Source organism: Temnothorax longispinosus, chromosome 10 (assembly GCF_030848805.1).
Source record: "Temnothorax longispinosus isolate EJ_2023e chromosome 10, Tlon_JGU_v1, whole genome shotgun sequence".
Lineage (NCBI taxonomy): Eukaryota > Metazoa > Arthropoda > Insecta > Hymenoptera > Formicidae > Temnothorax > Temnothorax longispinosus.
The window spans coordinates 4336699-4351638 of record NC_092367.1 but is presented as its reverse complement, the minus strand read 5'-3'; the positions used below and the strand labels follow the sequence as shown (position 1 = coordinate 4351638).

The following is a 14940-nucleotide window of genomic DNA, read 5'->3' as shown; positions in this document are numbered from 1 at the left end:
GTGTGGTAAAAATGATGTATTTGAGAGATATACGAGATATATACGGCGGCAAGGAGCAACCGCGCATTTATCTTGATAGAACTGGTATCGAACTTCTCTATACGTCACGGTTAAGCGCGCTACATTTTTCTCGCGTCATTGTTACCCGAATTGGCAGAAAAATGTGTGCGCGCGGCGAACGTTGGAAAAACGTCGGGGGGGAAAAATGCGGGGTAGGGTCGCACGAGCGCGATATATTATCGCGACCTGCTGCATTTTTACAATATTATATACCCGCGTTTTAGATAAAGGTGCGATAAAGACGGAGCTTCCCCGCGTTATTGTAATCCACAATGCGCTATACGATAGCTACGATTACCTTGGTTACGAAAAAAATAAATGTGCACGATACTCCCGAGAGTTATCGGGTCTCGGAGGTTAAATTTCTGTGTGCTGCCTTCGTTTTAAAGAGGGAGGGAAAAAAAAAGGGAGAATTGCTATGTACTCCCGTTTTTGCGCGAGCGTGCTATCGCGACTTCGCATCGCGAGGAAAAGCTCGGAGCTGCTGGAGATAATCGCAATTTTCTCGATCGGTCGGCACGTGAATGCCGGTATAATAGCGGCGGGTAACTAGGCCGGCGTAAATAGGCGGCTGCGAAAAAGAAGAAAATGCAGAGAAACGCGCGGATATACGCGAGCGGGAGGGCACACCCTCACGCGCCGACCCCCGCGGGGCTCACAAACGCCCCGCCAATAAATGCACGGCGAAAGCTCCGTTAAAACGATGATTAAAGCGCCGGCTGGCATCGTGTGCACGCGCAGCACAGGGATTTTCGCGGTTATCGCGGTTATTAAACGCGCGTGGAATCGGGGTCGCGGTGCGTGCGCGAGCGCGAGCGATTTTTTTGTCGGGCGAAACCTCCCCCCTCCTCCGCGCGGGTGGCTCGCATTTCGCTTAATATCGCGAGCGGAAATGATGTTACCGCCGGTTCTGGATGTAGGAGGAAATTAGAACTGTTCTTCAAAACGAGGCCCCGGGCATGAGAGTGCACGAAAATGCATCGTCCCCTCTTGACGTTCACGAGTTCAGCTTTTTACGTTTTGCAATAATAATAGGAGCTGCGAGCGTGGAATATAAAGGCAACGGCAGGGAAGCGAGAGCGGAGCGACGAGATACAATGGGGCAACGTAAACCGTTTAATAACACATAAAACGTTCTTAGAGCCGGTTAAGAACGCTATACGAGTTTATGTCCGACGCTCGTAATCAAACTATCATTAGGACGACGGGCGGATTTATACTTGGAAGATATTAATACGTCGCCGGTAAAATGTGATATATTATTTCTCGGTCTCTAAAAATAAATTGACTCGATATCTTTTCTGTGTGATAAATTACTGATACATTAATTAGTCAGCAACTACTAGCCGAATCGGAGAAACGTATGTAAGTCTCGAAAAATACTGCTCCTTCGGGCCTGTCGTCGCAAAGACGTCAGCGGTGCATCCCCTCGCGACGCATAGCTCGGGAACTCGCGCAGCAGAGAAGCCGGCGGCGTCTCGCGGAAAAGTGTATCGATCGCGGAAAATTGTCCGATACTAGGTCAACCTGCAAGTATTTGCGAGGCGCCCTCGCTCTCTCCGTCTCTCGGTTTCCTCGGTCGCGTCGTTGTAACATTTACGATGCGAGCGACGGGACGGAAACGCGGTCGTAATACACGACGCGATATCCTCGCGTGATGATGATGCGGGCGGACGTCGGGGCCCGTCCGCGATTATGCGGAAAGAGCGAATTAAACGCGTCGAATCGTGCGGAGATGCGTCTCGATCGCTCGATTTTTTTCGTACGTCGCGATCACACTTGTCGGCGTATATGTAAACGGGAGGATGTGAGACGAGAGCAGCTGCGTCCGACGTTAAACACGCCGCAAATCTGGATTTTCTGGTGTCCGCGTGTATACATTGCACCACGGTGGGCAGAGAGCCCACGTAACGTGACGTAAACTCCCGCGATTAATGTAATCCCGGAAGCTCGCCGGTTGCGAGCAAACTTGAACTTAAGCGAGACAATAAGAGAGGAGAGAATCGTGGAGTGTGCGGAGCGTATCCCTGCCCGTTCGGGCAAATATAACGCGCGCTTGCGACGTCCGGCGGTTTACGATCTCGTAACTTATCCGACGTGGGGTACGACGTGAACGAAAGACCGAGGGGACACGCGCGGGTCACAAGGTCGATATTGCACACGCAACACGAGTTATCGTTACGATCGAGTCTCGTTACTGCAGCTTTTTTCTATAACATTTGTATCGTTATTACGTAGCATAAACGTGACGTATTTTATTAGTTCCAGAGAATTTTCGTAACACAATTTTCCAATTTTATTTATTTGAAGAACGGGGTAATCTCCTTTAGTATGTAGAGCGAAAAAATAGGTATAAGGGATGCAAATTGTAGAATAATTAACTATTTGTAGACTAGCAAAATATAGAGCTATAAAAACATGTAAAGAATAACAACATAAATTAGCTTCATTGCGAATTCTGTTAATTAGGTCAGATGTATTCCCAATATTTACACAATATTCTACAAAACAATATTTTCCTCTATATACATCTAAATTTAGGGTCTAATATTTATGGATGAGGATAGTTTATTTTACTGTATTAATATGCAATGCGATATATTAACATTTACGAGACAATCTATGAATTATTCACATTACGTTTACTCGTTGTAAATATGTTTGTCTTCGAAACGTGCACACGCTGTCGCGTCTTATAATTTTTATTCGGCTGTCGGTTTTTTCTCATGAAAGCTATATTGTTTAAAGCCTAGTTATGACTTTATGACACACGCATATGTCGGGCGCCAAAGTAGATGTAGATGAGTCGCATAAATTTCGCTGCAGCGCTTAGCTTAATTCATCTTACGAGGCAACACCCTGCCGTAACTAACATGGCGGAGAACTTAATCCAAGTCGCGAATTATTAAACAGGAAATAATATCTTATTACGACGCGAAGCAAAAGCGGGCCACGGCTAAAAAGCACGCGGCAACGTAAAAGATTCAATGACACGAGAAATAAATATTTCTAAATCGGAGAGAGAAAGACCGGATGGTCTTTCTTGCTTGCAAATGTTTTAAGGAACAAGAAAAAGACTCGCGGTTTTCATTAGGTTGTAAAACTGCTCATTTACGGGATATTTTTAGAAATTGTAATTACGAATATGAGGAGAGTTTAACTGCCCGAAAGGGAGATTACTTACATTCCTGCTTAAATGTGAAGTATTCCGTGAGATGACGGCACTCGTGGTTACCTCTGAGGAGAAAAAGTGTTGTGGGATGGCACAGTTTCAGCGCCCACAGGTACAATACGCACTGAAACAGAAACGAACAGAGTAGGCGTTAGCCAGGTCATCATACATATATCATACATAATATGATCGACGTAATATATCTCAAAATAAATATTTTTTTAAACTATATGCCTTGAACAAAGCGTTGTTAATGTCTAATGTCAGAATTGTCTTTCATAATCATACAAAGATTAAATCGTAAAATAAATTTATTGATAAACAGTCTATTAATAAGCTGAACCACATCAATGAATTTTCGATAAACGATCAGTAATGTCCAACAAGCCTATGGTAACGTTCGCTCAAACGACGAAGAATGCTTTACAAGGAGAAATGGGACAGCCGTCAAAGTCATAAACATTCAAACTAACTCGCGACTGTGCTCTGCATATCGCGATCCTCCAATTAAATCGAAACAATTCGTTAGTCTCCATCGAGCGGCTTCAATCGCTCGAAGATCCCCCCCGGTCTGATCGGCATTCCTCCGGCTTTAATTGCAGAACTTCCGTGTCGACGTGAATTTCGAGCGACCCGCTGCCGGCAGATTGCATCGCAGAATGCATTCGGACCTCGCGAGATTCTCTCCGTAATTTAACGCGCTATTAATCGGTGCATCGGTCGAAGAGAGACGAACCAAAGTCGCAACTTCTTCCCCCCCCCCTCTCTCTCTTTGTCTCTCTCTCTTTCTCAATGACAACGATGCCATTAATAATCCCGAACGTGAAGCGCGCTTATAAAGGTGGAATATCTTGGCAACGAAAATCTTACCAACGGTTCTCTCATCTCGCAAAAATGAATCGGGTAGCGAAAGCCGTGACTTGCATTTGGCTTGCATTTCGTGTACGCGATAAAAACGTGTACTGCGCAGTTAGCACGAGGCTGCACGCGTATTGTATACACAAGATGAAAATTATTTAGCGAACGCGATAATTGCTCGCCGAAAGGTCGTTATTGTTTTCAGGAGAAAATAATAACACGAAAATAATAAATCGTACGAAACTACAAACACTGCGGGAAAAATATAAGATGTTATTAACTACGTGTTATAAAATAACAAAGATATAAAGGATATAAAATATATATATATACATATATATGTATATATATATAGATATGTCAATTACAGGCTTGCCTGTCGATTATGATCGCGGAATTAAAGTTCGAATTTCAAGCTTCCCTTTGCCGGAGCGATTGCGATCGTCGGAATTCGGCTGTTATCGAAGCGAGGTGCGTTACGCGCGAATGCATCACTAATTAATATTATTCATTGTAATACACGGACCACTGACCCGCATTAAATTGGCAATGGCCGGTTGCTAACGAACGGACCGGATTTCGCACGAATTTTGTGTCCGCGCTAATTAGCTCGCTCGCTCGAATGTGGCGGGCGTAATGACGACTCCATTAGCTTCAACACGGTTTCGGGTGGGAAACGTGGAAAGGTGGAAAGGGGCAGGGCGCGATCCCGTCGCGACCCTTTTATGCGGCTAACATTTGTGTCCCCGCGTATTCGTTGTACGCGGCTGTTTAATAATCACGGGTGACGCGGCAGGTTTTAAACAGGCTTAATTGCGCACGAACAATGCGGATTAAAGCTTTTACAGACACCGCGTGTCCGTTGACAATTTTCTCGCGCCGTGGAAAATTCGATCTCGAACAATCCGCACGTCTTGATATCATCTATATGCAAAGTGTGTCGCATCAAACGCGCTTTCTTTAATCTGCGAATTTTTTTTTACCAATTTCGACCGAATTGAGAATTTTGATGGAATCAGAAAATGTTCGACGTTGGGTATTTCAGAGATATAGACTAGATATTGAATTAACGTATAATAAAATAATCTTGGAACTGTCTGCAGAATAGATTTTTATCTATCAGCAACTCGAAAATTTAATTTTAAAAAATACTACATTTTCGATCGTTTATATTGTTTGTAAGAAAAAAAACCAATCGTATTCCTTCATTTTTTAAAGATCGAGTCAAAAGTCAAAGAAACCGTAGTTCGAGGAAAGCACGTCTTTTCGACGAAATATATATTCTGTGCATTCGTACTTAAAGGTAAAATGTAAATTAACACAATGTTATTCATTCTGAAATCAATTTTTCTCCTTTGAAAAGTTAATTTTCGTTCAACCCATCGTGGGTTGGGATAGCCGCCGAGAAGCCCTTTTCAGTCTTTCACGATTGCAGACCGTAAAAGAGGGGAAATTTCCGAGAAAAAGTTGAAAAATATTCCACCGTAGTCTTACGTAAGGTGAAACAGATGTGATTGCGATTGAAACCGCTGGACCGGAACGTTTAACCTTTGTGCATCAAATCGATATCATGGAACTGCCAACATCGCGCGCCGCGGCTCCGCTCCGGTGGAGTAGGAGGGAAAGAAATGTCACACGTTTGGTTACATAGGATATTTATCTCCCGCTCTCTCGCGTCTCACAGGATCGTGGCGACGACGGTTAGAACGTCAGCGGTGGGTATCGGATACACCCCGGTTTTTTCGATTTTGCATGACGCCACGCTTCCGAGAGAGTGAGAGAGAGAGAGAGAGAGAGAGAGAGAGATAAATCCTCGCGCGCGCCCGTCTACCCGTAAAAGCTAGGGCGCCAGGCAATTTTTTTTCTTAGACTTTCGAGGTCAATTATTTTCTCCCCGCTGACCCGATCGACTGTCTACCGTCGTCCTCCCCCTCGCGTCCCCCTCCGTCCCGCGGCCCTTCCTCCAGCCGTCCCTTTGCGAAGCCAACGGAGCGGCTGCTCGCTCTCGCCTTGCCCCGGCCGCTATAATTACACGCGAGGGCCCTCATTGGCATTGTAACGAAATAACGCGCTCGTCCTTCAGATTCTGCCGCGGCTCGCTCGCGATCGGACGCGCTCTCCGTCCTCTCCGCATCGGATTATCCGTTCCCTCCTTACACGGCGATTGCGCGAAACGCACACACGTGGCTTGACAATCAAGTTCGTACACGAGATTATAACTTTTTTTCTTCTTCTTTAAACTCAAACTCGAGCAGTTCATTCGTCCAAATTAATCATATCTTCTTCAAGGCGGAGAATCCTTTCACGTTTATACTCCAACGATGTCCCTCCCCCCCGCTGAGTGATACTCTTGAAACTCTTCAATTAAAATACCAGTCGAGATGCCGATTGAAACTTCTTTTTTCAACTCAACAAAGATTTGTACTACTTAGAAACACGCTGCTTTATCTTCGTAAACATTTCTCAATGTTTTCATAATTTCTTGGCCATTCTTTCAAGGATCTTCTCAATAAGAATTTTGATATCGATTCCTTGCCCCTTCAATATCACTTGAGATCCTCGACGCAATAAAGGGACGCCTTTGTTAAATGAATGATTATTGAACGTCTATATATCGAATTTATATCGCTATCAAAACAAGATGTACAAAATGTAATAAAAAACTGAAATTAAATACAAGGAGTATATCTACGAATTTTTAATCGAATTCAATAATTCACTCTTTTTTGTATTCGATATTCTAAGTTGCACAATTATGCTTTCTTACAAACGCGAGAAATTACTCGAGAAAATTTGAAGGAAACCTCTTTGTAGCGAGGATGTGATTTTCGAGAGTACACGGAATAAGATTTTCAAACGAACAATCATGGAGGATGGAACTTGCTCTCGTGAGCGTGTCCGCGTCTTCTCTTTAAACTCGGATTCTACCTCTTTGTATCCATCTCCCGACATCTCCTGGAATAATCAGAAGCGAAAGGTTTCCGTCGAACGTCAGAGAAAAGACTTCGGATTTGCCCGTTGGAGGAGGCATCGGGATCGGAGGTAGAATATCGATCTCACGGAGATTTAACGTATCGCTATCACGTGTGTGTCATGTACAAACACACACATACACACACAGAGGAATATACATGTACATACACAGGTACCACGGTATTCGCATCGCGCAGCTGCGTACCTGTGCATCGCTGACATATCCTCTTAAAACGCGGAACGGATCCTTTCTCCGCGAGCGCGCGAGCCATCGAACGGAGCATCCTTGAAGGATTGAGCATCCTCCGAGCGCGAGCAGCCGCGCGACAGAAACCTCTTTCATACCGGAGCGCACGCGGCTCCGACCGATTTATAATACCATTTACCAGCGGACGCGAAGGCGGTCCATTTTCTCCGCGAGATATTCCCCGCTCTCGAATATCGTGCCGTAAAATAAGGAGAGAGAGAGAGAGAATGAGAGGGAGTGCTACGCTCCATCTCTCGTGTCTCCCGTAGATAGATCGGCCCCCACGTAATGCACAGTCGTAAATACAATCGAATCCGCAACTGCTCGTGCGCCACAGCAAAATTATCCTCCGAGAAAAGGAGCATTGCTGGCATTGCCGAGAAATCTCGCGTTAGTTCCGCGAACGAAGAAAATAACTATACAGTCTCCAACAATCATCAGACAAACAATATTTTATTTTCGTTTCTTTTGTCGGGTATGAAGTTAATGAAGAAAGCGGGGAAAATACAATGTAGAGTAGTAATTAATAACGTTATTAATATTTATAAAAATGAGGCTTTCGAGTAGCGATTTAAACGAAAAGAACGTTCCTGTGCATGATTGTTATTACTGACTCTATAGGTATTACTTACTGCATGTAATATTATTTTATGTTTGCGAATTTTTGTTTGCGAATATATCAGTCGATTTTAAAAGATTCCATTATGTTCGGTCCATCAGTTTGATTGGAAACAGTAATTCGCGTACAGCTTTGAACCGCCGACATTCGTTCGCGTGCGTCATAAATCTGACGGCATCCGTGCGCGCTTCACAACGACAACATGCTGCGCCTTGCATTATTCAGGGAATCTACGAAGACGCATCTTGATCTGAATAACGGCAGCCGCGGAATATATCAAGAGATTTTCTTAAAAGGAGCCATCTTGCCCGCGCGCTGCCTTGTGAAATGTACTTCGCGGAGAATATATTTAAATCTTGGGTACACGCAGCGCACCACGTGTAATACAATGTACAATATTGGATTGTCCCCTATTTCTTCCGTAAATTTTTGCACACGGTAGAGATTGTTGTGGTAAAATAATGGTGCGCTTTCGGTACAAGTTGAAAATTATATTTCGCAAATATGTTGCCTATTTTTTTTTAAATAAATCAATGAATGAGATTACAAATAAAAGATTACACAACACAAATGTATTTTTAATGGTCAAGAATAGACTTTTTCGCACTCTATATCCTGCTTTTATTAGCCCTTATTTTCTGTAATCTATCGTTCATATTCAGAGCTTTTCTGATTGTTTTATTAAAAATAAAAATTATTAGAACTGTGTCTTATTTTGAGTAAATTAAGAAAGACGAATAAATTCCCAAGAAACGATATAAGGTACATCTTTAAAATATACAAAAGCTATACGATCTCACACACACAATGTTGAATACTTGCATGTCGTACCATTGACTTCCTCCAAAAATAGAAATTGTATCCTGTTCGAGATATCTACGCGTCGTCGCAGCGAAATTGCATTCTTGTGTATCGCGCGGTTTAGAGCGCGATCGCACTAAAACTTTATAGTTTCTCCCCTGCCTTTCGGAAATTCGCGAAAGGAAATTGTTCGTTACTTCCACAGCGTAAAAATTCCCCGGGATGCGAGAGAGCGTCGCGAGAGGAGCGCCACTCAAGATGCCGCTCTCGCTACACTTCGAAGTCTCCTCTCGCGCATTTTCTTGTTCCGAGTGGCGCGACGAAATATTGCATTATGCTCGACATGAAGCGTACTCGCCCGTGACGAAATTTTATCTCGCAAAATAGACTACTCGTGTCGGATCAAAGTTGATTATTCGCGCATGCTTCGAAATTACATTCAGGAGAATACTTCCGAGCGCAATACTTCCGGGTAACAAATGCATTGTACGTGCATTTGTACATACGAGTCTCCCTCTCTTGACTATTGCGTTCTGTATACTCAAAATAAAGACTCTCTATTCGAGAAAATCTAAGGAGTATTTGTTCCAACGGAACTGTCTAGTCGTTAAATTTAAATAAAAAGGTCTCTGACAAAAAATCAAACTTTAAAAATGAGATTCAAGTAAAGTAAGCAAAATATTGATTCCTTAAGCAATATCGTCTGTTGACATGCGTCAAAAATTATAATTTTCTAACTCTTAAAAATAATTATTAAGAATATAGATGAGTTGTTACACGAGGTTTACAGCGATTAATACATCCGACACAATATATACACTCGCAATTGACCGTTTCGCCTTTGGAAATCGGAGATTTTCCGAAAAGTTTGTAAAATGTTAATTCGCGATTTTAATCTACCTGCGAATGTGTGCGGAATATTTGCAACAATCGAGTAGTATCAAAGCCTCCGAGTATTAACGATTTTGCACTTTCTCTTAAGCTGGATAAACGGGTGAGCGAGCCGGCGATTTAATAACTAATTAATTAGGACATACGCTAATTACAGAATCCGATGATTGAGTGCTCTCGCATAATTCCCGAGATAAAGCTTTCTCCCCGAGCGATCAGAGTAAATGTTCACTTATGTTTTATGTTATTCGTATATTCCAGTTACGCTGACATATGCAAATGCAATTAACTTTTAATTGTTCTACACTCTTAATTAGTGATGCAATATTTGCCCTAGCGATCACAATTTTCTACAACATGCTTCCTTTCACGTACTCACCTCGATACTGAAATAACCCCTGTCAACATAGTCGCCGAGGAAGAGATACTTTGTCGAGGAGGGTGGACCGCCCACCTCGAATAATTTCATCAGGTCGTAGAACTGTCCGTGAATGTCGCCGCATACTGAAACCAAAAGTAGATCCAAATTAGAGATGTAGAAAGAGGGTCCCCTTATATATATGTATAATTAGCAGAAAATTTTCTCGGCCGCGAATTACGTAACGTCGCACGCGATACCTCTTACCGAGCGCAAGTCAAATTATGCGAGATAAAAGCACGATTCAAAAAACGAGGCGTAATTACGCCAGCGAGCGATTAATATAGTGCGATTAAAGCGCATCTTGCGTCGAATATATAGACATTAGCGACCCTTGAGAGTCGGTAAACTTGTTTGCGAACGTTTCAAAGTGAAATTACGTTCCCGTGTCGCGAAGGATATGTACGGGACGAAGCGGCAAACGTTGAGAAACTTCAAGTTCTCGAAACTGAGAACTATTAGCGACCAGAACCCGGAGTGACGTCGGAGTTACTTTGACGCGGTATTGCCCGTCGTTCGTTTCCAATAATGTTTCACATTGTCTAAAAAAAATTATTTAAAAAAAAATAAAAATTGATATACGTATACATTTATATATCACTAAGACAATTCGCTAACACAATCGTGCTTGTATAAGATCATAAAGCGGTAATAAAAAGATACTCGAAATAGAGAAATGCCAAACTATATTCACTCTTCTTTCTATCCTTTCCTCCTATTCGCCAAAATGCTTTTTGTCCAAAACCCACAACGTTATTTTGAAGTGTTCGTACAATTTTCAAAACTTGAGACTCCCTAGCAGACAACGGGCAGTACAAGAAACCAAGACGAGCGATGAAAGAATTTTTAAGATGCGTAAAAAATGTAACGGAAAGAAAGTATGACACGTTGGAGAACGATACATTGTTATACACACGATGATAAATAAAGACCCATAAACACCCTGCGACTTGGAAACTTATTGTTAGTTTTCCAGCCATCCAGCGGAAAACTATTGGAGGACTGAATACTGGTGTGCGCCGGCATAACATCATAGCTTATGACTATCAACTATTTTTATTATTCACCGCTTGCAGTACGTTACTTGCAGTACGGCGTTGCTTTCGCAACATTTTCCGATACCGTTCGTTGCAAGGGTGCACACCAATAAAATTTTTCTCGAACTATGCGCCGCGCAAGCGTGGCCGTCCGTTGTGATAATCAAATAAAAAAAAGCGATCTATATTTCAGCTTTACACTTTTGCTCCCGTTCGAAAAGCGCGGAGTGCATTAATGAGGGATTGATATAATATTTGAGCATCGCTATGATGGAAACTGTGATCCACGAGTTACGTCATTATTAAATAAAATTTTGCGTGGTTCCTCTTCAAATACATACGTCAGCCAGTGCGCCGCGATCGACTCTATTTTCATGCTGTTTCACAAAATTTTTTACGCGGTGGAGAGATCAAACGCGCGCGCGTTTTGCTTCTACAGGGAAAAAGAGAGGGATATTAAGGGAGATGGAGAGAGAAGCGCGAGAGCCTCGGCGTTTACATAAAATATTATCGCGGAACAAAGGCAGACACCGACAAATAACATCGACGGCGCTTTTTGTTCAACTCGCGACGATATATCTCGCGTTAATACCGGGTCGGCCTCAGAAACTGGGACAACGTCGCGCGCGTAAAGCAGCGAAATATGAGGCGGCAACCTGACGGCGAAAGCGCCGGATAGATGTCTACGAAGATAATTAAATTAAGATCGTATACTAATATAACGGGACGCGGAATAATCGGCTGTAAAGCAGATGAATAAAGAGGACAGAATAGGCGAATGGGTCAGCCTGAACGGCGAACTAAGCGCGATATATCGGGCGGTGTGAGAGTCTCCGTTAATTTTACAGAACCATGTAATGTTCTATAAACGCCGAAGATTGTCATCTTTTACAATTATTTAATCACTCTTCCTTATATTCCGATGAAAAAAAATAAAAGACAGTAAAATCATGCCTGAGGGAATTACGAAAATGTATAAAATGTTAATTAAGAATCTGCAAATCGCTTGATCTCGTAATATATCGCCGATCTTCGCACCGCATTACGTAGATTAATGACTCCTACGGAAAATGAGATAATTCGAGCCGCTCGTCTGCGCTTTAAAAGTCGAGTGGCGAGGAATGCGTGGGAAGAAACCTACTCGAGACTCCACAAAAGAACAGGAAGAAACTGAACTTTATTCTTTAGTCCCTTCCCTTTCTCCGCGGTGCTTGCACCTCACTGTTTTTATTCTCCTTTTTCTTCTTTTTTTTTTACTCTTAATGTTTTCTACGAAGAGCAAACAGGACGAACGCGAGTATCGTGGCACCATAAATAAATGATGCATCGCAAACAAGAAAAGAAAAGAAAATACCTCTAAGGAAATACCGTATAAAAATATTATCGATTCGGTTAAGCGTATTCTGTATAGAACCTAATAAATTTTGTAGATCCAATATAAATATATCCTGGAGAAAAGTTAAAAATTTTAGTTCTCGAGTTTCGAAAATTTACGATCTGTATCTTCGATCTGCTTATGACCGATTTTTGCATTTTTTTACATCTTGCTTCTCGATATTCTCGAGAAGCTAATCCGGTGCCCTATTTTTCGTCGGAAAGTATCGTGGGATTCTAGCAAGTAGTAATTTCAGCAACGCGGATGGCACTGGCGCACTGCCGCAAATCAAGTCTAAATATTTCAGACAATCCCCAAATGTATCGGTTTGGTTTGGTTCCCTGTCTCTCTCTCTTTCTCTTCCTCTCTTTCTCTACGTTTAATTATTCGCCATGCGGATACCGTAGGGGAGAGCACGAGCAAAGCAAGAACGTAATTTCGGCTTGGCCAACAATGTGACCTGACAACGTTACGTGCAATTCTATTGACTCGGCTTTTGCCGATGCGTCACGCGCTATACGTGAACCAACTGAATTTTCGCAGAAACCGCGCTTATAGGGTGTATCCTATGCGCGCAATGTATTCGCAATCGTGATCTAATTATTTAAATTGCCTACGTCATTGGGGCAGATCGATGCGGATGCACTTGTCGATACCACGCGGAACAGAAGTGTGCATCGTGCATCGTCGCACGAAATCAGATCGGCACGAAAGTATCCGGCATTGTTACACGATACGCGGAGTCGTTTTTCACTCGTTGCCTAAAGTAAAAGTTCCAGTTTCGCAAGCATCTAGATCCTTTTACCGTAAGTTACTAACTTTAACGGAACTACCGAGACGATATTGCCCGGATACATATACCTGCAAGTTGGTAAACTCGCACCTGGGAATGGAGATTGCTTCAAGGACGACGCACGCATGTTTCAATCCGCTAAATCGAGATGAGTGGAGACCATCTTCCTCTCCCTCTCCCTCTCTTGGTCGACACAAAGTGAATTAAACGGATATTCACGGCGGCGGTTCGCAGCGACAAGGATCGCCGCTAAGTAAGCACGAATTAACATTGCCGATGACATGCCGAAGAGCAATTAACGCGAGACACGAGCCAGCCTTGATCGAATGCCTCGATCCTACTACTCGCTTACGTTCCAATATTATCCCGGAAATTTCTCTTCCCCTCGGCTGAGGAATTTCCCTGATTTATAAAATAAGATAAGACGTTTCGGGATACCAGATGAAATTTGCCAATCATCTTTCGTTCGCTCACTCGAATTCCGTGTAGCAATAGAGTTTCGCAAAATTGCTACAAGATAGGAGGTATCGACAGAAGCGAGACATCGTTCGTTACAAAATTGTACATTTCACGAGAATAAAGAATGATTTTTAACCTGCCTCGAAATTCCTCAAACAAAAATATCACGTTGTTCGCTTTATTTATTCAATTTTCTCTCTCGTCCTACAATTACGCCGTTGTTCATTATTTAAAACTGACGAGACGGACGTTATCTAGGTTAACATACTTAGTGATTAGAACTCCGCGATGCGCGCAAACCGCTAACGATGAGCGCCGACGCGTTAGCGCTTCATCGCGTTTTTATTATAATCCGATTAAACGCGATGGTAGTCGTGGTGACTTCTGCCTGCCATTTAATAATTGGTTTCCACGTTTGCAGTTAACAATCTGCTCATCGCGGCGCTAAAGCGGATTTCGTTCGTGCGCGCTTTCTCGTTGATTATCGATGAGCGCCGGCGTTTCCGGGTTAAACAGAAGGACCGGTCGGTCATCGTGGAAGGCCGCATACGCGCTCTTAAAAGCTCTCGGTGCGTATTGCGCGAAATTTATGGCCCGTCGACGCTGACGAATTGGAAAGCTATTTTTTTTTCGAGTAAATAATGTATCGCGGCCGCTATATCACGTATATTATACGACAAATGTCATTGTCTTACACGACTACGTTATATGTGGCTACACACATACATATATGTATACGCGTATACTTTCAACCTTGTCTTGTTACGTCCCTTGCCATATTTTTTCTAGTAGACTTCTTACTTATCACTCTTTCCCTGACAGCTACATCTTTTTTACCAGTACACGTCCCCTAGCTGCTATATATATATATATATATATATATATATATATATATATACGAGAAATATAGGTCAAATAAGTATAACTCAAACATAAGCCTCTTCGGTCCAAGTGGGTACCCACGCGCACGAGCCGTTTCACGGACAACGTCCGTCGCGGGGAAAGTAGCCAGGCTGTGCCAGCGTGTTTTAAACGAAGTAACCGACTGCAAGGCTACGACGAACGGTCTCGGCTGTGAAACGGTGCATAAAAATGCACTTACTTAGCCGCATATAAATCGATCCGCTCGCTGTTTACGCCGCTATTCCGAGGTGGTGCATAAACTCACACTCCCCCGTACACCCCTCCAAAGCCGGCGCAACCACTCCATCGCGCAACGATAGCGAGTAATGCTTTC

At 43.0% G+C, this 14940-nt stretch overlaps 1 protein-coding gene across 7 annotated transcripts in view; it reads right to left on the bottom strand.

Annotated features, from left to right (window-relative positions):
• The window catches only part of LOC139820439 (serine/threonine-protein phosphatase 2B catalytic subunit 2), an 83245-nt gene that overhangs the window by 45362 nt on the left and 22943 nt on the right, over positions 1 to 14940 (bottom strand). For all 7 annotated transcript variants that reach the window (XM_071790712.1, XM_071790713.1, XM_071790714.1 and 4 more), the window contains exons 3-4: positions 10001 to 10125; positions 3245 to 3356 (exon numbers count right to left, since the gene is read on the bottom strand). In XM_071790712.1, the coding sequence (XP_071646813.1) occupies positions 3245 to 3356; positions 10001 to 10125 (237 nt within the window). The remainder of the gene's footprint in view (positions 1 to 3244; positions 3357 to 10000; positions 10126 to 14940) is intronic.